This window comes from Haliotis rufescens, unplaced genomic scaffold (genome assembly GCF_023055435.1).
Source record: "Haliotis rufescens isolate VD_foot unplaced genomic scaffold, xgHalRufe1.0.p SCAF_39, whole genome shotgun sequence".
Classification (NCBI taxonomy): Eukaryota; Metazoa; Mollusca; class Gastropoda; order Lepetellida; family Haliotidae; genus Haliotis; species Haliotis rufescens.
In genome coordinates, this window is record NW_025964101.1 from 651,486 (window position 1) to 679,313 (window position 27,828).

Consider the following 27,828-nt stretch of genomic DNA (forward strand, 5'->3'; position numbering starts at 1 on the left):
ATGTACACATTTAGCAGCCAGCAACACTCCAGGCAAGGGGTGTCTCAGTCACCAGCAACACTCCAGGCAAGGGGTGTCTCAGTCACCAGCAACACTCCAGACAAGGGGTGTCTCAGTCACCAGCAACACTCCAGGCAAGGGGTGTCTCAGTCACCAGCAACACTCCAGGCAAGGGGTGTCTCAGTCACCAGCATCACTCCAGGCAAGGGGTGTCTCAGTCACCAGCAACACTCCAGACAAGGGGTGTCTCAGTCACCAGCAACACTCCAGACAAGGGGTGTCTCAGTCACCAGCATCACTCCAGGCAAGGGGTGTCTCAGTCACCAGCAACACTCCAGACAAGGGGTGTCTCAGTCACCAGCATCACTCCAGACAAGGGGTGTCTCAGTCACCAGCAACACTCCAGGCAAGGGGTGTCTCAGTCACCAGCATCACTCCAGGCAAGGGGTGTCTCAGTCACCAGCAACACTCCAGACAAGGGGTGTCTCAGTCACCAGCAACACTCCAGACAAGGGGTGTCTCAGTCACCAGCAACACTCCAGACAAGGGGTGTCTCAGTCACCAGCATCACTCAAGGCAAGGGGTGTCTCAGTCACCAGCAACACTCCAGACAAGGGGTGTCTCAGTCACCAGCATCACTCCAGACAAGGGGTGTCTCAGTCACCAGCAACACTCCAGGCAAGGGGTGTCTCAGTCACCAGCATCACTCCAGGCAAGGGGTGTCTCAGTCACCAGCAACACTCCAGACAAGGGGTGATGTGTCTGAGTCACCAGCAACTCTCCAGGCAAGGGGTGTCTCAGTCACCAGCAACACTCCAGACAAGGGGTGTCTCAGTCACCAGCAACACTCCAGGCAAGGGGAGATGTGTCTCACACCAGCAACACTCCAGGCAAGGGGTGTCTCAGTCACCAGCAACATTCCAGGCAAGGGGTGTCTCAGTCACCAGCAACACTCCAGACAAGGGCTGATGTGTCTCAGTCACCAGCAACACTCCAGGCAAGGGGTGTCTCAGTCACCAGCAACACTCCAGACAAGGGGTGTCTCAGTCACCAGCAACACTCCAGGCAAGGGGAGATGTGTCTCACACCAGCAACACTCCAGGCAAGGGGTGTCTCAGTCACCAGCAACATTCCAGGCAAGGGGTGTCTCAGTCACCAGCAACACTCCAGACAAGGGCTGATGTGTCTCAGTCACCAGCAACACTCCAGGCAAGGGGTGTCTCAGTCACCAGCAACACTCCAGACAAGGGGTGTCTCAGTCACCAGCAACACTCCAGACAAGGGGTGTCTCAGTCACCAGCAACACTCCAGGCAAGGGGTGTCTCAGTCACCAGCAACACTCCAGGCAAGGGGTGTCTCAGTCACCAGCAACACTCCAGGCAAGGAGTGATGTGTCTCAGTCACCAGCAACACTCCAGGCAAGGGGTGTCTCAGTCACCAGCAACACTCCAGACAAGGAGTGATGTGTCTCAGTCACCAGCAACACTCCAGACAAGGGCTGATGTGTCTCAGTCACCAGCAACACTCCAGACAAGGGGTGTCTCAGTCACCAGCAACACTCCAGGCAAGGAGTGATGTGTCTCAGTCACCAGCAACACTCCAGGCAAGGAGTGATGTGTCTCAGTCACCAGCAACACTCCAGGCAAGGGCTGATGTGTCTCAGTCACCAGCAACACTCTAGGCAGGGCGTGACAAGGCTTCATCAGCTGCTGGTCTCCATGGACTCCTCCTGCTCCATGGGACGGTCATCTTTATTCCTGAAAGTAGAAGACACGATTCCTTTATTACATCAACAGGATCTCTCCACTGCTGCAGGATGTCTGCTGGTCTGGCAAAAGAGGATTTAACATTTTCTCAAGATAGATTATATAAAGATTTTAGAAATACCTAACTGTCCTAATGAAAAAGGGAAGAGGGTTAGTGTGCTAGACCCACTTGTTCACAGGGCTGTGTATTGGCCAAAAACATTTATGCAAAATATTGCGATGTTGGTTTCTTTACTGTGATATGTATTGCAACATGTTGAGAACTGAAGTGTTGGACAGTGATTAACACTGATTGTACATGCAGAGCCTGTTTCTTACATACTGAAATAAATAATACTCAGCATAGTCATTTGCGGTCATTTTGTAGTCATGGATACAGGGGAGATAACAATGTGAGATAAATCACTTACATGTTTCGGGCGTTTTGTAAAAAGAATGCGAAGGGAAACATCAACTGTGAAGGAATTTCTGGGTTGATTTTAGGTTGAATGATGTAAATAATAACAAAAATTGTTTTATTTTCTCACTCAATATACCGGATAACAGAAAAACTACTGCAATATATACTGTGCCAAAAAAGTAGGGGGAATCAGTTGGAATCATGGAGACAAATCTTCTGATCCATATGGTACTGGCAAATGAAATGTTACGATCATATCTTCTGGGGAGCCGGCCATCAGACATACTGGGTTCTAATGGCTGGACTGATGGGATGGTGGCAACCCTTGGCGTTAAAGAGGTCATGGCCAAAAATGGATTTTGCAGACTTCATCAATATCAGGTAAAAAACACCTCTATTGGCCAGAGATGCATGAATTCTTCAAGGCGTACTTCTGATGAGTCGACCAATGTCAGCTTGACTCCTGTTGTTCCACTCATCAGTCAGGACAAAACCGAGATCATTGAGAGTGGTGGATGGACTTTGATGCTGACGTACGACGTGCCATTGATGTCCAGACGTGTTCAATGGAGGGAAGGTCAGGACAACACCGAGATCATTGAGAGTGGTGGATGGACTTTGATGTTGACGTACGACGTGCCATTGATGTCCAGACGTGTTCAGTGGAGGGAAGGTCAGGACAACACTGAGATCATTGAGAGTGGTGGATGGACTTTGATGTTGACGTACGATGTGCCATTGATGTCCAGACGTGTTCAGTGGAGGGAAGGTCAGGGCAACACCGAGATCATTGAGAGTGGTGGATGGACTTTGATGTTGACGTACGATGTGCCATTGATGTCCAGACGTGTTCAGTGGAGGGAAGGTCAGGACTGAGTGCTGGCCATGGCATGACATGGATGTTTTGCTGTTGGAGAAATTGGGTCACAATTCTGGCACAATGAGCACATGCATTATCATCTTGAAAGATGATACGTTTCCCTACACATTGTGCAAATATCACCACAAGTGGTGCAATGATGTTGTCCCGGTAGTATTGACCTGTGACTATGACATGGACAATATGGAGCGCAGTCCGGCCAGTCATTGTGATACCACCCCATACCATTAGGGACCCACCCCCAAACTGACTGTGCTGCACAGCGTTAACGTCCATAAAATGCCCATTAGGACGTCTCTAATCTTTATTCCTTTGGATATGAAAGTTGAGAGGGAACCTCGATTCGTCAGAAAACATGACATTAAAATGTCTTTCATCGGACGATCCCTTCTTCACTGCTGCCACTGACACCTTCAAATGACTCGCAGCAAGTTGTGGGATGACACGTGGACGTCATGCACACAAAAGCCATCTGTGCAGACGATATCTCACCATCTGTGCAGACGATATCTCACCATCTGTGCAGACGATATCTCACCATCTTTGCAGACGATATCTCACCATCTGTTCTGTGCGGACGATATCTCACCATCTGTGCAGACGATATCTCACCATCTGTGCAGACGATATCTCACCATCTGTGCAGATGATATCTCACCATCTGTGCAGACGATATCTCACCATCTGTGCAGACGATATCTCACCATCTGTGCGGACGATATTTCACCATCTGTTCTGTGCGGACGATATCTCACCATCTGTGCAGACGATATCTCACCATCTGTGCAGACGATATCTCACCATCTGTGCGGACGATATCTCACCATCTGTTCTGTGCGGACGATATCTCACCATCTGTGCAGACGATATCTCACCATCTGTGCAGACGATATCTCACCATCTGTGCAGACGATATCTCACCATCTGTGCAGACGATATCTCACCATCTGTGCGGACGATATCTCACCATCTGTTCTGTGCGGACGATATCTCACCATCTGTGCAGACGATATCTCACCATCTGTGCAGACGATATCTCACCATCTGTGCAGACGATATCTCACCATCTGGGCGGACGATATCTCACCATCTGGGCATCTACTCTGACACCAGTTGCCTCTGGCAACCGGTCCCTTATCTGAGTGCCATGGTTCGGACTAATCTGTCCAGGAGTTGTTGCCCTTGGACGTCCAGAGCGACATCAATCGTCGACATTATGCGTTTGTTGTTATGGGGCCAACAATCTGCTGATGACAGATTGAGAAACATGCAGCGTTTTGGGCAACAATATTCTGACGTGTGCCCGTCTGCAACATGCCTATGGCAAGGAAACGTTCAGCACGTTGAAAACATCGCATGATCTATGCTGTTGCTTCCCTAATGATTAAATGTCTTTAATAACGTGTCTTTGAGCGGTTGGTTCCATGAAAACAATACGCATCTGCTCTCAACCGTGTCTGAGTGACAATGGTAAATCAAGGATACCGCCCATTGCACGTGCTGTCCGAGGTCACAAACTTTATGACTGTCATTATGTTGTGTGTAGGAGCTTCAGAAATGTTCGTGCCACATAAATCATTTACTTTCATTGCCAGACATTGGTGTATTTGCTTGTCTTTTCACCTTAAAACTAAATATCTCCTACTATTTTTGCATAGTATACATCATTTGAAAAGCGTACTGTGCAGTCCTACTTGTTACCAATCACACCTAAGTCACACTTTACTATGAGGGCATACAGGGAACCATACACAACATTTTGCATAGAAGTACAATAGCATATAACTTTTACAAGTAATTTATCCACATATGGAAATAAAGTTTACCTATATGAAAACACACTTTCTATGTGTTTTTATGCCATTTTATTAATCATGTTAATAAAATTTAAAATACAAGCACATTACATATTTCCCTTAATTTCCAACATGCATCGACATTCCATTAAAAAGAGAAGCTAAAAGGTGTGAGGAAATAAGAATATCATATTTTCAATGCAATGGAAAAGTCTTATTATATGAAGCAGCAGTAAAATCGGCACAAACAGCCGGCAAAAGCATTACCTTCAAATGAAAATCTAAAAATATGTAAATCGGTAACCGAAAATGAATGTTTTACCAGATGTTTGTAATGTACATGCATGACAATGAGCTGGGTTCAAAGACTTTCTCATGTTCAAATATTAGGCCACTGCATGAAACCTCTAAAATCAGCCTCTTGGACACATTTTATACTTATTGCAGAGGACAAAACTAAGGCGGCTTTATCTTGAACACATTGTATTATTTGTATACTGTAGACAGGCAGCCCTAGTCACAGTTTCCACAGACATTACTTAGAACTTGTGATTGGAAGTGGAGCAGTCTAGTTCTCAAGGAAAATGCAACAAATTCTTACTTCTCATCTGCCAGTTTCTGGTTGAGTGACTTGAGGATGATGTCTTTGTGCTGAGTCTGCATATGGCGGATCAATGTCGACTCCTTCGCATACTGTCGGCGGCAGTGACCGCACGATAACATGCTCTCTTGGCTGTGTGCTGCACGAATGTGCCGCTTCAAATCCCCTACAACAGAAGACGTGACTGTATGATAACATGCTCTCTTGGCTGTGTGCTGCACGAATGTGCCGCTTCAAATCCCCTACAACAGAAGACGTGACTGTATGATAACATGCTCTCTTGGCTGTGTGCTGCACGACTGTGCCGCTTCAAATCCCCTACAACAGAAGACGTGACTGTATGATAACATGCTCTCTTGGCTGTGTGCTGCACGAATGTGACGCTTTAAATCCCCTACAACAGAAGACGTGACTCTATGATAACATGCTCTCTTGGCTGTGTGCTGCACGAATGTGCCGTTTCGAATCCCCTACAACAGAAGACGTGACTGTATGATAACATGCTCTCTTGGCTGTGTGCTGCACGAATGTGCCGCTTCAAATCCCCTACAAGTACAACAGAAGACGTGACTGTATGATAACATGCTCTCTTGGCTGTGTGCTGCACGAATGTGCCGCTTCAAATCCCCTACAAGTACAACAGAAGACGTGACTGTATGATAACATGCTCTCTTGGCTGTGTGCTAAACGAATGCGCCGCTTCAAATCCCCTACAAGTACAACAGAAGACGTGACTGTATGATAACATGCTCTCTTGGCTGTGTGCTGCACGAATGTGCCGCTTCAAATCCCCTACAAGTACAACAGAAGACGTGACTGTATGATAACATGCTCTCTTGGCTGTGTGCTGCACGAATGTGCCGCTTCAAATCCCCTACAAGTACAACAGAAGACGTGACTGTATGATAACATGCTCTCTTGGCTGTGTGCTAAACGAATGCGCCGCTTCAAATCCCCTACAAGTACAACAGAAGACGTGACTGTATGATAACATGCTCTCTTGGCTGTGTGCTGCACGAATGTGCCGCTTCAAATCCCCTACAAGTACAACAGAAGACGTGACTGTATGATAACATGCTCTCTTGGCTGTGTGCTGCACGAATGTGCCGCTTCAAATCCCCTACAAGTACAACAGAAGACGTGACTGTATGATAACATGCTCTCTTGGCTGTGTGCTGCACGAATGTGCCGCTTCAAATCCCCTACAAGTACAACAGAAGACGTGACTGTATGATAACATGCTCTCTTGGCTGTGTGCTAAACGAATGTGCCGCTTCAAATCCCCTACAACAGAAGACGTGACTGTATGATAACATGCTCTCTTGACTGTGTGCTGCACGAATGTGCCGCTTCAAATCCCCTACAACAGAAGACGTGACTCTATGATAACATGCTCTCTTGGCTGTGTGCTGCACGAATGTGCTGCTTCAAATCCCCTACAACAGAAGACGTGACTGTATAACATGCTCTCTTGACTGTGTGCTAAACGAATGTGCCGCTTCAAATCCCCTACAACAGAAGACGTGACTGTATGATAACATGCTCTCTTGGCTGTGTGCTGCACGAATGTGCTGCTTCAAATCCCCTACAACAGAAGACGTGACTGTATGATAACATGCTCTCTTGGCTGTGTGCTGCACGAATGTGCTGCTTCAAATCCCCTACAACAGAAGACGTGACTGTATGATAACATGCTCTCTTGGCTGTGTGCTAAACGAATGTGCCGCTTCAAATCCCCTACAAGTACAACAGAAGACGTGACTGTATGATAACATGCTCTCTTGGCTGTGTGCTGCACGAATGTGCCGCTTCAAATCCCCTACAAGTACAACAGAAGACGTGACTGTATGATAACATGCTCTCTTGGCTGTGTGCTAAACGAATGTGCCGCTTCAAATCCCCTACAAGTACAACAGAAGACGTGACTATATGATAACATGCTCTCTTGGCTGTGTGCCGCACGAATGTGCCACTTCAAATCCCCTACAACAGAAGACGTGACTATATGATAACATGCTCTCTTGGCTGTGTGCTGCACGAATGTGCCACTTCAAATCACCTACAACAGAAGATGTGACTGTATGATAACACGCTTCCAGTCCCCAAGCTTGTAGTAAGACCCGACTGCTGTGGTGGTTACACTCCGTGACCTGGATGACTGTGTCACCATCCCCCATGGGTCATTCACTGATGATGCAGGCAGCTCACCCGACCCTGACCAGACTGTTGCTGACTGCTGCATCAGATTGTCCAATTCCCAAAAGGCCACTTTTATATTACCTGCCTTATGGATCCATCGTTTGTAACATTTGTTGAGATAAAGTCAGACTAAATTCAGGATTTGCATCTTTTATCCTGCCAATATGCTGATAGAAAATTGCACACAAAAATTGATTTTCTTAACTGAAGTTGACACATATTGAACATGGGAGTTAAAATGAAGTTTGTTGTTGTTCCTGAAACTGATAAAATGTATTCGTGTGGCCTAACTGAAGATATGTTGGACATTACATGCTCCATAAACAATGTCAGTGATGACCAAGGTTCTGTTTAAAGCTCTCTGCTTGTGACCCTCCCTCTTTGTTAATTGTTTGTTATTTGAATAACTCCCAAAGAATTCAGCTTCTGGGCCAACAACAGCAGGATGCAAATATTCATAAAAAATGGTTCATAAAAAAAACAAAAATTCACTGGTGTACAACTCCATTCAATTCTAACAAGCATAACATACATCCAACAGCTGTTGGGCCATAACTCAGTGTTAGGTGGGGCAGGAGGCTCTTGTTTGTGCAGATAACAGGTCTCACTCAACTGGAGCTTTGAGATGGGGATAGGGTTGTAAGGACGGTCTAGGGAGGGGTGTGAGAGTGAAGGAGGGGTGTGAGAGTGAGGGAGGGGTGTGAGAGTGAAGGAGGGGTGTGAGAGTAAGGGAGGGGTGTGAGAGTGAAGGAGGGGTGTGAGAGTGAGGGAGGGGTGTGAGAGTGAGGGAGGGGTGTGAGAGTGAAGGAGGGGTGTGAGAGTGAGGGAGGGGTGTGAGAGTGAGGGAGGGGTGTGAGAGTAAGGGAGGGGTGTGAGAGTGAAGGAGGGGTGTGAGAGTGAGGGAGGGGTGTGAGAGTGAGGGAGGGGTGTGAGAGTAAGGGAGGGGTGTGAGAGTGAGGGAGGGGTTTAATAGTGAGGGAGGGATGTGAGAGTGAGGGAGGGATGTGAGAGCGAGGGAGGGGTGTGAGAGGGAGGGAGGGGTGTGAGAGTGAGGGAGGGGTGTGAGAGTAAGGGAGGTGTGTAAGAGTGAGGGAGGGGTGTGAGAGTGAGGGAGGGGTGTGAGAGTGAGGGAGGGGTGTGAGAGTAAAGGAGGGGTGTGAGAGTGAGGGAGGGGTGTGAGAGTGAGGGAGGGGTGTGAGAGTGAGGGAGGGGTGTGAGAGTAAGGGAGGGGTGTGAGAGTAAGGGAGGGGTGTGAGAGTTAGGGAGGGGTGTGAGAGTGAGGGAGGGGTGTGAGAGTAAGGGAGGGGTGTGAGAGTGAGGGAGGGATGTGAGAGTAAGGGAGGGGTGTGAGAGGGAGGGAGGGGTGTGAGAGTGAGGGAGGGGTGTGAGAGTAAGGGAGGTGTGTAAGAGTGAGGGAGGGGTGTGAGAGTGAGGGAGGGGTGTGAGAGTGAGGGAGGGATGTGAGAGTAAGGGAGGGGTGTGAGAGTGAGGGAGGGACGTGAGAGTAAGGGAGAGGTGTGAGAGTGAGGGAGGGACGTGAGAGTAAGGGAGGGGTGTGAGAGTGAGGGAGGAGAGTGAGGGAGGGGTGTGAGAGTGAGGGAGGGGTTTAATAGTGAGGGAGGGATGTGAGAGTAAGGGAGGGGTGTAAGAGTGAGGGAGGGGCCTGAGAGTGAGGGAGGGATATGAGATCAAGGGTGTGTGGGTGGGGTGTGAGAGCAAGGGTGTGCAAGTGGGGGTGAGGGAGTGAGAGTCGGTGAGAGCCACACCCTGAACTGGGTAGGTGGTTCAGAGTGTGTGGACATGTGAAAGTGAGGGTGGGGGTGTGAGGGTGAGAGTGAGGGTGGAGGTGGGGGCGTGATAGTGTGGGTGGGGGTGTGAGGGTGGGGGTGTGAGAGTGTGTGTGGACGTGTGAGGGTGAGGGTGTGTGTGGACGTGGGGGTGAGAGTGAGGGTGGGGATGTGAGAGTGGGGGTGTGGGGGTGAGAGTGAGGTTGGGGATGGGGGTGTGAGAGTGTGTGTGGACGTGTGAGGGTGGGGGTGAGAGAGTGAGGGTGAGAGTGTATTGACGTGTGAGGGTGGGGGTGAGGGTGGGAGCGTGAGTGAGGGTGGGAGCGCCAGAGTGAGGTTGTGAGAGTGTGTGGGTGTGTGAGGGTGAGGATGGGGATGTGTGGCTGTGTACGCTGCTCTCAGGACAGTCCTGATCCACCCACCTGACTGGTAGTACTCCTTAGTGCACTGTGTACACTTGAAGGGCCGATCCTTGCTGTGGAACCGCATGTGCACGACCAAATCACTCTTCCGAATATAGCCTGGGGAAACAGATATTAATTTAGAAGTGAAATCAGTTGCAACAAAACAGTGCATTTGTCATGCATTATATAACCACCCATGTTGTTATTTAAACCATGACACAAAAACATTTTTCAAGGACTCATATTAAACTCCCTCCATGAGGTCAATCTATTCACTCACCCCAAACTCTGAATCCCATAATTTTCTTTCAGCTGAGAAATCTTAACATGTTTAACAGCGATAGAAACTAACTGTTTTTGTCTACTAGTCCTTATAATGATAACAAATAGCAAAACCCTTAAATAGGGCAAATTTCTACTGGTGCTTATGATACCTTAACTATTGGGCAGTTAGGCAAGGACTACAAGACTAGTGCCAATTTCTAACGCTGGCTTAGCTAAAGACTATGACAGCAGTAAAATCTGTTGAATATGGGACAAAGCCTCGAAGTTATGGCACAAACAGAAGACTTAGTGTTGAAACCATGGTAACGTGCAGGATTTCAGCATGATCGAAGACTTGATGTGGTGTCAGTACAACGACTTCTGTTAAAAGAGCACACAGGAAGAATGTCCGTGTTTCTGTCCTCCGGTTTATACCAGACATTGACCGGTTAAATGTGTCTGATAACTCTGAAGGTGGACGGTCCCAGAGTCCGGTAGAACTTTCCTCTGTAGAATGCATGTCATATGCTGTGAATCGCTGTAGAATGCATGTCATATGCTGTGAATCGCTGTAGAACGCATGTCATATGCTGTGAATCGCTGAAGAACGCATGTCATATGCTGTGAATCGCTGAAGAACGCATGTCATATGCTGTGAATCGCTGTAGAACGCATGTCATATGCTGTGAATCGCTGTAGAACGCATGTCATATGCTGTGAATCGCTGAAGAATGCATGTCATATGCTGTGAATCGCTGAAGAACGCATGCCATATGCTGTGAATCGCTGTAGAACGCATGTCATATGCTGTGAATCGCTGTAGAACGCATGTCATATGCTGTGAATCGCTGTAGAACGCATGTCATATGCTGTGAATCGCTGAAGAACGCATGTCATATGCTGTGAATTGCTGAAGAACGCATGTCATATGCTGTGAATCACTGTGAATCGCTGTAGAACGCATGTCATATGCTGTGAATCGCTGAAGAACGCATGCCATATGCTGTGAATCGCTGTAGAACGCATGTCATATGCTGTGAATCGCTGTAGAACGCATATCATATGCTGTGAATCGCTGTAGAACGCATGCCATATGCTGTGAATCGCTGTAGAACGCATGTCATATGCTGTGAAGCGCTGAAGAACGCATGTCATATGCTGTGAATCGCTGAAGAACGCATGTCATATGCTGTGAAGCGCTGAAGAACGCATGTCATATGCTGTGAAGCGCTGAAGAACGCATGTCATATGCTGTGAATTGCTGAAGAACGCATGTCATATGCTGTGAATCACTGTGAATCGCTGTAGAACGCATGTCATATGCTGTGAATCGCTGAAGAACGCATGCCATATGCTGTGAATCGCTGTAGAACGCATGTCATATGCTGTGAATCGCTGTAGAACGCATATCATATGCTGTGAATCGCTGTAGAACGCATGCCATATGCTGTGAATCGCTGTAGAACGCATGTCATATGCTGTGAAGCGCTGAAGAATGCATGTCATATGCTGTGAAGCGCTGAAGAACGCATGTCATATGCTGTGAAGCGCTGAAGAATGCATGTCATATGCTGTGAAGCGCTGAAGAACGCATGTCATATGCTGTGAAGCGCTGAAGAACGCATGTCATATACTGTGAAGCGCTGTAGAACGCATGTCATATGCTGTGAATCGCTGTATAACGCATGTCATATGCTGTGAATCGCTGAAGAACGCATGTCATATGCTGTGAATCGCTGTAAATATTAAATCACTGTGTTTCAAACGTCACCCGTCTTCAAACACCTGATTGATTTGGTACTTTTGTGCAGTTCCATGAATGAGCAGCCTTGTTTTGGAGCAGTTCTCGACATTATCTTACAGGTCTCGACATTATCTTACAGGTCTCGACATTATCTTACAGGTCTCGACATTATCTTACAGGTCAGCATTAAAGCTCAAAGAGTAAGTGACACCTTGAACCTATTCACAAACTAGGAATGCTTGTCAAATTATAGAGTTCACAATATTTTACTCTCTAAAATATTTCCTTTTCATAATGACAATTCTGAATGACAGACTGTTCCGACAGGTGTACAGTATTCCATGAATATGACTCCATGTGTGGACTGCCAAGTCGGCAGCTTTGATGATGTTTCATCTTTCGTTATAACACGACAATTGACTATCAATATGACTGTTTGAAAACGTGTCTTACATGGATCTCTTATCAGCTGTCATGGGACTAGTAAATTTTAGCCAATACCGGTATTTTTGTTTACTACCAACCCACAAGAATGGCAGATAAAACTGCCACCAGAAACACTGGAATAAACTTAGTGTACCCCTGTACATTTTCTCAGTACTAGAATGAGTGAGTGAGTTGGGTTTAACGCCGCTTTTAACAGTATTCCAGTTATATCACGGCGTGTCAGCTTAATGTGGGAGGAAAGCCCGAAGTGATGCAGGTCTCAGACGTTTACCACTTCGGTGAAACCCATCAGCACAGGTATGGATGGTGCTGACAAACCTAGAAACAAATTGGGGCAAACCTGGATTAGAACCCACATCATAGGTTTCTGGCGTGCCCAAGGGACGCAACTCTGCACAGCGAATTGCAGCGCTCAGTACTAGACTCAAGCCTTACCTTTGCCACACACTTGACACTTGTGAGGCTCCTGCTTGGTGTGGATGAGCATGTGTCTCTTCATGTCACACCTCTGGATGAAGCTTCGCTCGCAGGTCAGACATTTGTACTTGTTCTGGGAGCATGAAACAAAACAGATAGTGCTTGCAGGGATGTATCTAGGATTCCTAACTAAGTCCCTCTGACAAGTAATTGGTATTTTCTTTACAGTTCTTATTATCTTAAAATTAGAGATATTTATTTAACACTGCATTCAGTGCATTATCAGTGTTCAAAATACCTAACCATAATGCAGTGTTTAAAAAACCTACCCATAATGCAGTGTTTAAAATACCTACCCATAATGCAGTGTTTAAAATACCTACCCATAATGCAGTGTTAAAAATACCTAACCATAATGCAGTGTTTAAAATACCTACCCATAATGCAGTGTTTAAAATACCTACCCATAATGCAGTGTTTAAAATACCTACCCATGAAGCAGTGCTTAAAATACCTACCCATAATGCAGTGTTTAAAATACCTACCCATAATGCAGTGTTTAAAATACCTACCCATAATGCAGTGTTTAAAATACCTACCTGTCCAGCAATCTGAGACGGTCTATTTTGCTGATGGAGATCAGTTATGAAAAGTTGCACACCCGATGGTCGGGCTATTGTTGTATACCCTAAAATACCTAAGCATTCTAGTTTTAATTCAATGTAAGAGGAAGCTTAAGTTAACAGTAAATGTTTAACACATTATTGATGGAAAAATATTCAATGAGTTAGAGTTACTAAGTTGACAATCAGGCAGTTTATCGGTGTTTTCTGAGAACTAACATTAAACAGTACTATTCTTACGTTTACCCTTTTCTTACTTATGATCGTAAGTCTACAAAATTCTGGACTGGCAACATTTTATCTGGTTTGGTAACTATGCAAAGTTGCCAGTCCGGTTGTCTGACTGCAATTTTGAGGAATTTTATACACCGGCATTATATACAACTAAGGATTGAAACCTCTGTTTCTTATATCAGAAAGGTGAGGTGACATGGGATTTAACATCGCGTCCAAAATTATTGCACGGATATAGCGACGTGCATGCACTTGTGTGTGTATGTGTGTGTAGCTGCTTGTACTAGTCCAGACCGATGCCGATTTATACTGGTAGACCACTGATATCCCATGTCGCAGTTTAACATGAATACCTGACTCAGACACAGTATAATGACTCCGAGCCAACAAGTCCGTGTTTTAGCCCATAATGCCGAGTGCCAGACAGGGTAACAACAAGTACCATCTTTTGGTACAACAAACTGGGGATCAAACCCAGACCTTCCACTCTACCACTAGACCACGGAGGCGGTCCTGAGATCAGTGCACTTCTACAAAGCAGCAACTTTACATGCTTTAGTTATAACTTATAAACCTCCGGTGACGTCATCCTATTGTTCTCCAGTTTATATATATTAGTTATAACAACACAACAGGAATTGGGAAGTATTCATTTCAAATTTGGGATTTTTTTCTGACATTTTCTGTAAACTTGGGGACAATTATCAGCCTATGAGCAGGATTACATAAATTCCTGCCTTAAGTATTCATTCCAGTGCTCTTGTTATATCAAACAATGAATCAATACATAGGATGTTTGACTTTTCAAATATTCTTATTATTATGTATTTAATTGCATGATTTTCATGATTTTACCATAGTGTCATTGAGGTAGAGTAAAAGTATACTCCCTAGGGAGCTGAGAAGGAAAATCAGGTTGGTAGTAGTAGTAGTAGTAGTTCTCATTATCTTACTCAAGTTGCATAACATGTTATTTCACCTGAATGAAATATAGTATTTCATCACTAAATGCATAACAATAGATAACATTATGTTCACTGACGCGCAATTCCTGTCAATATGTATGTGAGTGAGTGAGTGAATCGAACCCAGGTCTTCGGTGTGACGAGCGAACGCTTTAACCACTAGGCTACCCGACCGCCCCTTATGTATGTGAAGTATAATCAGCATTGTGAACAATCATTTTAGTTTAAATTTGTGCAATAAATAAACTCTTTAACTGACACATTTTGTTAGCTTACATTTCACAACTATGACATTTGTACTTTTAGGGTTAACACATAAAACCTAAATTAATAACAATGTGGCCATAACACTAACCTTTCTGTCAACCCGTTGAACCTATGAGAAATATTCTATGATATCCCGATTCACAAAGTAGAGGTACAAACAGAAGACTATGAATTAAGTTTTTTGGTTTGTTGTTTAACGCCTCACTCAGCAATATTTCTGTATTTCTGTAAATCGTGTCTGAACCAGACAATTCAGTGATTAATATCATTAGCATCAACAAAATCAGTGAGCCTGACCACCCAATCTCGTTAGTCGCCTCTTATGACAAGCAGTCACCTTTTTACTGCAAGAATGGGTTGCTGAATTAAGTGTTACATTCTACACAACAACATCTCCTAAGGACCAAACTAGTCATATCATTACATCACCATACCTCATTGTTAACCTTGTGAATTTTCCGATGCCTCGTATAATTCCCAAGCACATCAAACTGAGCACTACACAAGTCACACTTGAAGACCTTGTCCTTGTCCACAACTCGTTTATACTTTTTCCTCGTTGGTGAAGTTTGGGGAACAATGTCAGCCAACTGAAGAGGAGGTTCATCTGTGCCATGACTCTCCCTGTCAGCCCTCTCTGCGTCCATGTCAACAGCTTCCGCATCTAATAAGTCGTCTGCGGAGTCCTCAAGGTCAGCATCTGTGATGTCATGGCCCAGGTCTTCCGTCAGAGTAGTCGTGATGTTCTGACAGTACAAGATATCTTTGCTGGAAAAAGCACTATTACGGATAAGATGTACTAAAACTGGTGTTGATTTCTCCTCGCACGTCATGGGCACAGTCACCTTTATCTCTTTGCCATCCGTATCTTTAGGCAGAATTGGAACTTTGTGAGACGGCAGCTCCTTGACCAGCCTCGACCCTTCCTGAAGTCCCTCAATGATCAGTGTGGAAGGAGCACAGTGTCTCCTCACCTCAACTGTCCTTGCAACTTCTTTACCATCATTTGGCTTGTTTTCCTTTTGTGCTTCTTTAGCTGACACCCTGTCCTCGATCTCCTGGAGCTCCTCAGAAGATGAGCACTGGAGTATTGGCTGATCAGGTGCCAGTGTCATGAGGTTGGTCAGGGGGAGGCAGTCTGAGAGCTGTTTTGTTTGGGTCACCCCTCCATTGGATGGCAAGTCCTGAAAACTGAACAACTCTGAAAAAGAATTGGATTCTGAACCTTCAGACTTTGAAAGAATCATTCGTTTCACTGAGCTTTTGTCCAAATCACTGTCTGAGACAACCCGAGGTATTTCTGTTTGAATTAAGTTTGTTGAGCCTGAGCAGTTGTTTTTCATTAGAATGTCTTCTAATCTAAGGAATGAGGTAGGATTAGCTTCGTGTGTGTCTTCTGACTTTAACACCATGTGCGTCCCTTCATGCAGTGCACTAGAGACCTCAGTCACTTCTGTCATATTGGCAACGCCTTTGGAAGAATTTGAAGATCCAAAAGGAAAATGTATTCCATCCTTGTTTGAGTGTTCCTTACCAAGCAAACTACTCCCCAGGGATGTCTGGCAATAAGACGAAGGCATCGGTACCGTCACAGTTTCAGTGTAGCACGCGCTACTCTTGCAGATATCAGTGGAACCCATCTTAACCACGTCCTGGACAGAAGCAGTAGCCATTGATTGTACAGACGAAGTAAGTGTGACCGGCTTCACTAGATTGAGAATGTCTGGGTTGATATTGATAGGTGGAGTATTCAGCAGCCAGATTCCTGCAGCGGCCGGTGTTACAGATACCGAGTTCATTCCGGACTGTGAAGACTCGGACTTCTTGGCATTGAGCACTGCAGACACCAGTGTCTGTGCGGTCATGTTTCCTATCACCACCGGTCCGGCGTTCAATGGACTGAGAAGCTGGACCCCCGGGACATGGCCATGGCTGGAGCCTCCTGTTGAAGCAGCTGTTAATGATGGGATGGCTGAAGTGACAGAAATCGGCAAGGAGCTATTACTGGCTGAGATAGCTGAAGCCGATGAGACGGATACATTGTCGAAACAAGATGGTGGGCTACATGACAGACCCGTCTCAAAATTTGGTGTAATTGACAGTTCAAGGTCATCAGGGTCGTCACCTTCTCTGACCAGAGAATAGGAAGATCCTAAAACTGAATCAGGGTCAAACTTGGAGGATTCACCAAAGTCCAAACCAATATCCGAAGTGATCTGGTCTGCCTTATCATCAGACAGTGATGGGTTGAGCAGCCTCGAGATGTCAGCCGATGGACTATCTGCAGCATCATGGAGACTTGACACCTCCGACAGGCTGCTGCAGTTCATTTCGGAAACAAGCAGAGTTATCTTTCCTTTGTCATACCTGCTTTACGGCCATATTTCTGCAACAGAAGAGGTTATGAATATTTTGTGAATAAGATTCAGTCAAATATTAGAATTTGATGTTTTCTCTCCACAGATTTAACAACAAATTTAAACGTAGCCATCAGGGCTTGCTCCTTTCAAAAGCTACTTGCCCTTCTTCAAACTAACTAAACTCATGTTGGAGGACATGACTGAGTTACACAGGGGGCTCCCAATATTTTAGAACTCCTCACCCCTAAAAGATCATTTCCTGCACTCTTGTGATTAAATATTGGCTTCTATATTTGCATTTCGTGGCGATTTTATAAGCACATAATGATGTTGTTGAACAGTCAGAACATTACAAAATGGCCGCTTGTTGTGTCATTCTACTGATATGATCTTTGAGTTAACCATTAACACGACCTCATCCCCCTAAGTATTTTTTCATCAAAACTGCATGATTCACAAGCAGTGTCTAATTAAAGCAATTAAACAAAGAGAAGGGGTGGAATTTTGACAAGCGCGACGGGCCATTTATTGTATGTTTCAGCAAGCCTTTTGTAATTTGAACTGGCCAGCGGGCCAGCAGTTAAATCAACCCCTGCACTGAACCTGGAACAGCAGTGTTGAAATAGTGAGTGAGTGAGTGAGTTGGGTTTTAACAGTATTCCAGTTATATCACTGCGCATCAGCTTAATATGGGAGGAAAGCCCAAAGTGATGCAGGTCTCAGACGTTTACCACTTCAGTGAAACCCACGAGCAAGGGTATGGTGCTGACAAACCTAGAGACATAATTGGGGAGTGCCGTGATTCAAACCCACAATCATAGGTTTCTGGTGGCCCAAGGGACGCAACTCTGCACATGATAGTCCAGGAAATGTGCCCAACTATGTAAAACCAAACAACAAATGTGACCTTCTAGGCGACAGACGAGCTGACAAACCACAATGCTTTTAAGATCTCTTTTTCAAGTATAATTACATCAGCAAGAGATATTTTACGCCGTTTCCTGATGTTCATGGGAAGTATGTTTGAAACATAAACTCGTTGATAAATATTTTCTTTCAGTTTATTTATAAGTAAGATAACACGAATCCCCTCGGGTTCTTATGAGATTTCAAATTCTTATTCTTGGGATGCACCTCGGTTTATTCCAACCGAGGGTTTTAAATCTCAAAAAGGCCTCAGACATGTTTCATCCCCCACACAATCAGTGGTTGATCCTCTACATGGTGTTGTAATGGCTGATCTCATGTGTCCATCATTTGATTGTGGAGGAGAAGGCCGATTTATGTAACAAAACAGAAGAGATGAAATACCAAAGGATTATTAATTATCAATGAATCACAATCTGAAACTGATACAAGACAAACGGAGATGAAAAGTATAGAATAGGCACCTTTGCCATGTTTGGTTTGGTTTGGTTTGTTTGTTGTTTAACGCCGCACTCAGCAATATTCCAGCTATATGACGGCGGTCTGTAAATAATCGAGTCTGACCCAGACAATCAAGTGATTAATATCCACGCAATTGGGATCGATGACATGCATCAACCAAGTCAGCGAGCCTGACCACCCGATCCCGTGAGTCGCCTTTTACGACTAACATAGTCGCCTTTTACGGCAAGCATGGGTTGCTGAAGACATATTCTACCCCGGAATCTTCACGGGTCCTTTGCCATGTAAATCATAACATTGGGCATTATTTTGCCGTAAATACACAAGGTCTTACGCGACACATAACTGTGCGTCCAGTACGCACAAATGTAAAGGTGGTGGTGAGTTCGGTTTTACGCCGCTTTTAGCAATATTCCAGCAATATCACAGCGGAGGACACCAGAAATGGGCTTCACACATTGTACCCATGTCGGGAATCGAACCCGGGTCTTCAGCGTGACAAGCTAACGCTTTAACCACTAGGCTACACAACCGCCCCCACAAACGTAAAGAATAGCCTCAGAAATATTAAGCACTGTACTGTAAGATTCGATCACTACTTTAATTATCATGATTATAGGACCTCAATAACATCTGTCAATAATTTAGTAAAATGAATGTGTCCATTTTATACATTTGTTGGTACATTACCATGGTTACCAGCATCATGTTTTGTTCTATTTATGAATTTCAATTAACACATTCATGTTTCATATGGCTTCTGAATTCAAAATTTAGAATCAAACAATATATCATGATACGTATCGCAATACGACCTTGTGCATGGCAAAATATTGTGATACACTTTTTAACCTCCAGTAACCATCCCTATTTTAGACATTATTGTCCTGAGTGAGAATGGGACTGTTTCACACAGCAGTCAGCAATATTCCAGCTATATCGCGACAATTTGTAAATAATCAGCAACCAGTGACAGAAATCATTGATCCACATCAATAACAAGCCATCAGACATATCACAGACCACGCACAATACCACTCATTTTTGTCAATGTGCCCAACAAGGCATACAATTACAAATGGAGTCATATTAATTTATGCATGCACAAAACATGGTCAGCCTGCAACTTTAGCCAATAGTCCAACGACTGTATCTAATAAAATTCTGTGCGTCTGCTAAACTCACCTAAAGGCGATCACAGTACATACAATAACACAAAACTCTTTTGATAATGATGGTAAGAGCAATGTTCAGGCCAGCAGACTCGAAGGTTTTTGCACTGATTGCCTAGTTTTAAAATGGGGTCATTTTCTAGGACATTGAGAGATTGTCATCCAAAATGTCCAAACGATTAGGTGAAAATTGGTACCATTAATGCTACAGAAGAATGTTCTATCAAAAACTGTTAAAATCATGGAAATATCCCAAAGCCATTTGTCTCTAGCATAATTAATGAGTGCGTGGGTGAGTATGGTTTTACGCCGCTTTTAGCAATATAGCAATACCAGGGCGGGGGACACCAGAATTGGGCTTCACACATTGTACCCATGTCGGGAATCGAACCCGGGTCTTCGGCTTGAGGAGTGAATGCTTTAACCACTAGACTACCCGACCACCCCAGCATAATTAATGAACGACTGGTTCCGTTATATAATAACCCTTTGCACACTGTGCACAACACCTGCACTGAGTTGCCATGGTTACTTTGGAGTTTTCTATAGCTTTGGTGTTAAGTACAAGCAAACTACACTACTATGGACCAGACCCTATATCATGTAAACATCATGGCACCGACCAAATGCTTTATTTCAGCAGATCTCATGGTCTCTGATTTCAGTTACTTCTCTATAATCATAAAATATTTAAAAACTCCCCAAACAGTTAAATAAAAAACACTTCTAACTGGGGTTACAAACAGGTTACACATTGAACATGACAAATAACACCAGCAACTCAATTTCAGTACCGAAGTCATGTCACCAATTAAATTAATGATTGTGTCCATCAGAATATGTTTCGGCCATTAATGGCCATCAGTAGTGTAATATGCTGCATCTGAATGGTACGCTTCTAATGACATTTTCAATATCAACCACATGTGGCATTCAGGCCATATTTGGGCAACACCTGTTAGATAATATGAAAAATACACCCACAGATATCCATGTTATAATTGCCGACTCAATTAGTATTCGGAAGAGTCCATTTTCTCCCTTCTAAAAACAACATAATAATGGTTAAAAATGTCAGAAATATATTTAAGAAAATTATCCCCCTCCCAAGAAAAAACATATCCTGAAGATATTTTATTTGTGTGTGTTGATTATTAATTTTAAGTTCTGGATTTGATCATGTTGATAAAATTCTACACTGCCCACGGACCCCTGGAAAATAATGGATTCTTCTGAAAGTAAACGGATACAAATAATGCCTATCTACCACAAAATGAAGTTTTCGGTGGCATTTTCCAAATTAATCAACTTGAAGGAAGGTGAACAGCTTGACCTGTTTTGAGGTTCAGGACTAACAGGTGAGCTGATTTTGATATCAGATCACATGTTTTAGTATATATTTCTTATAATATTGACAAAACATGTTTCTTTCAGTTCACCACAAAATTAACACTAGTACCTATTTCATGGCCACCTATGTCAGAAACATGTCAAGTAATGACATACATCATTTGACTTTATCAAACCACAAACACATTTTTTAAATCCCCAATTGTGTTTCTTCTATGCTGGACACTTTCATTCTAATACAGTAGCTATTTTTCAAATAATAATTTGGCAATTAATAATTTATTGAACTTCCGAAATGGAACAGTCATGATAGAACCTGTTGTATGTAACTGTATTTATGTGTATTTATATGTGTATTTATATATATACCTTATAATGAGTGAGTGGGGAGTTAAAATTTAGAGTCAAATTGGCAGTATTTCACACATATCATCAAGGATCGTGTTGGGAATTTTCTGATGTGGGCCCATTTAGCACTGATAAGTGAAATTTGGAACAATTCATGTCATGCCTATATAATACTCTGTTATAAGACTCCACTGCTTTTGAAAACGTGGGCCTTTTTTCAGAATAATGGGCCCAAAACCCAAGGGCCCTTCCTAGCATTATTTCTTACTTACTTACTTACTTTGGAGATTTAACGTGCGCTTTCCGACTGATGCGTATTTCGCACACGGGCCCGACCAGGCCATTTAATGTGTTTCCGAAAGGAACGAAAGTGGTCTGTGCAACCCAAGAGGGGGGTTTTAGGGGTTGCTTATATAGAATTTGGGAATTTTGAGATTTGGAATAGATGCCGATGGGATTGGGGAGGAGAACTAAGGGAGCTGGGTATGGTGGATGTTTGTTTGTTTATGTGATTTTGATTTGGTAGGTTATTGTGTTTTTAGATGCGTTTTATTAGTTCCTTTTTTATTAAGAATACGCCTAAGGCCTTGAAGTTTTCTAGTTTATTTTGTGGGTTTAGTATTGCTTCTAGAGTTAGAGCCTTGTTTAGATTGAGGGTGGTTTGTAATGCAGTTCGATGTGTTAGGTAGTGTGTGCAGTGGATGAGTGCGTGTTCTGGGGTTTCTGGTTGTTTGCAGTGTGGGCAGTTACCTGTAGTGTGTTTTTTAAAAAATTTTAGGTGGTTATTTAGGTTGGTGTGTCCTGTTTGGAGTTTAGTGATTACTCTGTTGATTTTTTGGAGGTTATTTGTTTGCCTGCCTTAGTTAGGTCGTTGGAGCTTTTAAGTATTTGATTTATTAATTTAGGTCGGTTTTTGGTATTTTTGTTTTGGAGGGCTTGCAGTCCACTTAGGGAGCCGGTAAGTATTAGGATTTTTTTGTGTTTTTTGGATTCTTGATTATGGAGGGCTGAGGCCATGCCCATTAGTTCTGCCGTGAATATTGATTGGTTGTTTGGGAGTCGGAAGGATTGTGTGGTTTTAGTTGGTTGTGTGGTATGGACTCCGAAACCTGTGTGTTTGGAGGTCGGATCTGAGGATCCGTCCGTGTAAATGTGACACCAATTTGGCCAATTTTCGTGTATGTATGCTAGTGTGGTAGTTTTAGCTATGTTTGGGTCGGTTTGTTTATTTATTTGGCTAGCTAGCATTATTTCTGTATCATGACATCCTTTATACAACCATTTTCTATGTACAGACAACATCTCAGACTAATTATCCCCGTGTTGTGGGTTTTCAGACGCCAGAGAAACATTCATCATTTTCTCATTAACCACAAGAATAACTTGTAAAACCTCTCACTCACTTTATCTTAAAAACAGGCCACAATCTCAGTGTTTACAATGTATGTGTGATGACACATGGCTGTCCGAAAACCTGTGATCTGACGATATGTTAAAAAAACATTATTACTAGGAGTGACACGGTTCATACATTTTCACCAAACAATTCAATACATGATACGCTACCTATGTTGCCATTTATTTATCAGTTTGTGCTTGTGCTCATCAACCTATTCCTTTCACAGACACTGCTCATCCCGCCAACATTAACATGGAACCTGAACCTCCCTTCACTTTTCCTGAGTTCAACCTGCGGAGACGACAGCTGGAAATATTTAGCAAAGTAAGTTCCTATTCTGCAGTGTCCATTGAGGTGCATGAGTAGGCAATGGCGAAAGAATGCCAGTCAGCACTAATCTCGCATTATCATCGTGGCCTATCATCATGGTAATGTAACAGTATGTTTTTGTTCAAGAGGTTAAAATCTGTTAGTCGTGAGATTTGTTTAAAATTGTTCCTAAATTAAACTGGAAAGGAATTACTTGAGGTCTTACCCACAAGACTTGTCCATGGGACATGCTGCGTGTCCACATAGAAAAGTGTTATTAAAAAAAGAAAATTGTATATTCATCCATTCACAGATTGAAATAAGGCATTTAGAAGGAGTGACATAAAAAATATCTTGTTTCAATAAAAATGTCAGCCCCTTCCCCCAAATTATAACAACCCAAAGCTTAGCATCCTAGCAGAGACAATCGTCCCCTGGCAAAGATGATGGAAAAGACATATTCGTGTCAACAAAGACAGGCAGCGGTAACGGGGAGACAAAATGTGGACTTGAGTATCCCAGGGTTAGAAACTAACAGTTTTTGTCCACTAGTCCTTATAATGATAACATATAACAAAACCCTTAAAATGGGCCAATTTCTACTAGTCCCTAGGATACCTTTACTATTGGGCAGTTTAGTAAGGACTACAGGACTAGTGCCAATTTCTAACGCTGGTATCCGTGTCTCATTACCCGACTTGGGACTCAAAAGTTCCTGGTGTGAAGTTGTATGACGTGTGTACTGCTGATAAGAGTTACTTGTTCTTTACAACACGCTATATAACTTATCTCGATTACATCTATACTGTACCTTTCACAGCCCGAATGCTACTTGTGCTATTTTTAGCAACAGGGGATTTCCAAAGAGAAGTCATTTTGAAAGATAACAGTAACCAAAGCCATGAACGATGTAGCATTGGAAACAGACAGAAGAATATTTTCAGTAGCTATACATCTATTTAATAGCATTCTGCCTATGTTGGATCACAAAAAAATACATATTCATATTGTGGAGTCATTGAACGTATCATTGTATAATGGATCCAAAACATATATTCCCCTACGTAGCTGTGTGCACACAAATTTATCATCTCTCTCTGCATGGGTGCATGTGTATAGTTACATATTCCTGTGCTTCACCATAGAAATTTAGTGTATCCCCGTGTCATGGGTTTTCAGATGCTTAAGAAACAGTTGCAGTTGTAGTTTTCTCATTAACGACATGAACATTTTTATTCGCTTATAAAAAAACTTTCTCTTAAAACCAAGCCATCATCTGAGTATTTACAAGTTCTGTGTGATGCTCCACCCCCCGTTATAGCACAAGAATCATGTTAAGTGTGTCTGTCCGAAAACGTATGATGTCCGAAAACGTATGATCCAAGGATATAATATATCATGATATATAGACTATTATACAAAATGAACATTTTATTTAACACCATACTTTATTTAAGTGATTCCTTCAAAATAATAATCTATAATGTTTCAATCTAGAATAAGGAATTTGCATACCGACGTATATAGTAATGTCAGGTGATAAGTTATATCTGGAAGTATTTCTGCAAACTTCAATGAAGACCTTTTACAGAAGACCACATCGTTAAACTGCCTCCGACCTCACTTGCTTACGACTGCAGTGTTCACAGTTGTTACCAAAAAAAAAACACAAGTCAGATGACAATGCAGAATAAAACGTACAAATAACATTCGCCGTGAATACTTACACAATTTGCAGCTCTGAGTATCTTTTTCAACTTGAAGTTAGGTTTGTTTTGATGTTTTCTTCGCGGAATAAGTTTGGTTTTCAAAGCTCCTGGCGGCAAGGCCACCAACACATGGAAGAGTCTTTTCGCTTTGAAAAGAAACGCCGCATGGTTGAGTCACGCATATCCATTTACAATACTGGCTCAGGCATATTTCAGAAACACGCAAAGAAAACGTTCATCCCCTCTGACGAATACATTTCGAGAAACCTAAAGTCCGCGAAAACATCATTTACGTGGCGGAAGTATACGCCAAGCTCCTCACAGCGTTAGCCCCTTCCCGGAGCTCTCAATACTATGTTACCGAGAGTGTAACGAAGGTGTCACGCGCTGGGAAGGAGCTTGAGTATACACAATGGAAGGGAAGCAACTCTCGTCAATCACAATTTCACAAACCACTAGGTAAACTGATCGATCATTTCAAACCTTGTTGGAGATTGATAACACATAATGATATATCTGCACAAAAATACGGAACAATCCATGAAATATATCCATGTTTCAGTACATATTTCGTATAAATCGTTTGAATTAATTGTCTTAGGACACATGTGATATTTTTTGTATTAAAAGAAATTCTGTTTGACTGCCATTCTATAAGTGGGTGAATGAGTAAGAAAAACGTCGCTATATGCAATAAACCATAACCAATTATCCATAAAGTAGTACGTTTTTCTTTTAAAAAATGTCGAAATAACAAGCTTCCTTTACTTGGAAACACATTTTGTTTCTCCAGACACAGTAGTATTTTTTATCATGTTTTGGCTTCTGCGATATTGAAGACAGCCTAAAAGCTTAAATTAAACATCTTGCCTTACATTTTTCACTGGAACTTGTATAATAAAGAATAACCTTGTTTTAGATAGCCCGGGTGACACATATCCCGAATTGACAAGTTACTTTGTATCAAACACTTGCTTCTCTTTTCACACACACCACCAAAGGAAGCCAGTCATCATTGATAGGTTATAGGCAATGGGCAAACGGGAGGCCGGGGGTAGTTAGCTCTGATAGGTTAAAGAATGGAAATAGCAAAGCGCAACTGGAAGCCAGCTACATAAATAGTAGGGCTGGGACGAGTCCAAATTAACTACCCCGGTACCCACCTCCCTATTACCCGACCCTACCCGGGTACCCGCTGTAGGTCTCAAGAGATGGTAATACATGTCCGATTGGGAATAGATTGACCGTAGCCCTGGCAAAATAAATTAAGATACACGTATAAACCGATCTGGTCATGCGTACACTGAAGTTGACTGATGTTTTATCATTATGCAAACATGTACAGTCAGAAGGAATGTGTGCAAAGTCAGAAAGAAATGTGAACATTTATCACTTATAGTGTGACCATAGAGTTCTAGATAATTTTTGCCATTAAACAATTATATAATCGCTTGACTAACCACGGGTCCGGGTAGTTCTGTGGGTACCCGGGTCCTACTCAGTACACACCCGACCCGGGTACCCGAGTTACCCGTCCCAGCCCTAATAAATAGCACCAACAGAAATCAAAGCAGTAAGTCCCAAGCACTAGGCAGATAGGTCCACTGGTCACGGATCATGCTTTCCTGGGGTCTCCTGATGTCAATGGCTTCTTGTAGTTTTCTTTGTTACTTTTGCAAAATGGGAATAGTACCTTACTTGTTGATACACACTCATATATTACATACAGATGCACTTATATTATACGTGGACTTTTAAACTTCGATCACTACAGAGGCAGCCTTGTTGTTAAAGTGTTCGCTCGTTAGCAGAAAGCCCGGCTTCGATTCCCCAACTGGGTACAATGTGTACTCGTAGTGTGCCCCGTCGTGAATCAATCTCACATAACACTGACGCCTGCATGTTCCGAAATTATATGTGCAATGCAGGGCGAACGGTTAACACTAGGGTACACTTGCAAAAGTCTTTAGGGCAATAATTATTAGTTTAAATACAATTTCTAGATTACGGTTAATAATAAGAAGAAGTTGTCACTATAAGAGACTGGAGTCCTTATCTAGACTTACTTATTCGGAAGGTAGAATTAGTACACATCCATGGACCTTTCTTTCACTACAGCCTGAAAGCAAGGCTAACACTAGGGTAACTCCATGTATACATGCGCGTCAAGGCGAGAATCCCAAGTGTGACAGGAGTGAAAGTTCGAGTGAGTCAGCTGACGAAACAACGCATGATCACATTGTTTAATTCTATGCTTCCGGGGGAACACAACGCTTACAATTTACTGTAATCACGATCGCCGCGTTTGTTTGTCCGGCGACACCGATGTGCACGTTGGTGAGTTTTCCTGTCAGTGTTAAACTCTCCCAACCACAATGCTTGCTCTTGCTTCAGTGTTTCTCTTAAACAAACATGTATAATTACATAATACATTTTTGTCTTTTTGCTGATTTCATTGACTAAACATTGTCAGGACTTTCTTATCAGGGTAACCTTGCAATGATTGTTTTAGGTCACGCGTAATTTATACAACTCCACATTCTGAGCACAGTCGGTGCCCTTTTCAACCAATCAACCCACGGTGTCAGCTACAGATTTGAACACACAATGCCATTTAGAAAGTGGTCAAATGTAGCAAATGTTATATTTGGGATAACACTTGTTTGTAAAGTACAGATTCTCGTACTTTTGGGGGTTGAGTCCCATCCTGGATCCGAACCCACACTGGTTATAGCTAGAGGATTGCTTTCATGTAACCATGGGTACAGCAGTCTTGACCGGGTGCGGACAGGAGGGGGATAGACATAGGGGTTAGAACTTAGAAGCATCAAATATTTGATCCATCAGAGTCTTCGGAGTGACAACCAATTGTAACCACTAGGCTACCCCAACCCACCCGCAATATGTGAACATTTCATTGTACGTGTTACAAGTGAAAAAATCGATGACAGCATTAGTGATACGGTGTCTTGTGTGCAAATGGTGCTAGTTATTAATA

General features: G+C 43.3%; 3 protein-coding genes across 7 annotated transcripts in view; 2 read left to right on the forward strand and 1 right to left on the reverse strand.

Moving 5' to 3' along the window:
• On the forward strand, window positions 1–1,575 carry LOC125372219 (uncharacterized protein FLJ40521-like). The gene is made up of 2 exons (XM_048381441.1): window positions 1–853; window positions 980–1,575. The coding sequence occupies exons 1-2, from the start codon at window positions 1–3 to the stop codon at window positions 1,573–1,575; spliced, it is 1,449 nt and encodes a 482-aa protein (XP_048237398.1).
• Window positions 582–27,031, reverse strand: LOC124126758. Of its 4 annotated transcripts, none has more exons than XM_046490271.2 (6): window positions 26,897–27,031; window positions 15,229–17,180; window positions 12,724–12,838; window positions 9,852–9,950; window positions 5,444–5,609; window positions 582–1,757 (listed from the first exon to the last, which is right to left on the reverse strand). In XM_046490271.2, the coding sequence occupies exons 2-6, from the start codon at window positions 17,122–17,124 to the stop codon at window positions 1,703–1,705; spliced, it is 2,331 nt and encodes a 776-aa protein (XP_046346227.2). In that variant the 5' UTR covers window positions 17,125–17,180; window positions 26,897–27,031; the 3' UTR covers window positions 582–1,702. The 4 variants fall into 4 exon arrangements, with proteins under 4 accessions (XP_046346227.2, XP_046346226.2, XP_048237472.1 ...); XM_046490270.2 differs by lacking the exon at window positions 26,897–27,031 and adding an exon at window positions 24,849–25,207; XM_048381515.1 differs by lacking the exons at window positions 582–1,757; window positions 5,444–5,609; window positions 26,897–27,031 and adding exons at window positions 7,065–7,262; window positions 24,849–25,209.
• LOC124126760 (glycerophosphocholine acyltransferase 1-like) overlaps window positions 22,774–27,828 on the forward strand; it is a 39,517-nt gene continuing 34,462 nt past the window's right edge. The window contains exon 1 of one of the 2 annotated variants that reach the window (XM_048381516.1): window positions 22,774–23,136. In XM_048381516.1, the coding sequence (XP_048237473.1) occupies window positions 23,065–23,136 (72 nt within the window). In that variant the 5' untranslated portion in view covers window positions 22,774–23,064. Of the gene's footprint in view, window positions 23,137–27,000; window positions 27,168–27,828 lie in introns of those variants that run through there. The other variant, XM_046490274.2, reaches the window with a different exon arrangement.

Bases quoted from the DNA above. Each gene is read 5' to 3' on its own strand.
- LOC125372219 (XM_048381441.1), top strand. From the start codon at position 1: ATGTACACATTTAGCAGCCAGCAACACTCCAGGCAAGGGGTGTCTCAG. The intron at 854-979 runs GCAAGGGGAGAT...GATGTGTCTCAG, and splicing joins AGTCACCAGCAACACTCCAG to TCACCAGCAACACTCCAGGC.
- LOC124126758 (XM_046490271.2), bottom strand. From the start codon at position 17,124: ATGAACTGCAGCAGCCTGTCGGAGGTGTCAAGTCTCCATGATGCTGCA. The intron at 9,951-12,723 runs GTAAGGCTTGAG...CTGTTTCCCCAG, and splicing joins GTGTCAAGTGTGTGGCAAAG to GCTATATTCGGAAGAGTGAT. The intron at 5,610-9,851 runs GTGGGTGGATCA...CTTCTGTTGTAG, and splicing joins TAAGGAGTACTACCAGTCAG to GGGATTTGAAGCGGCACATT.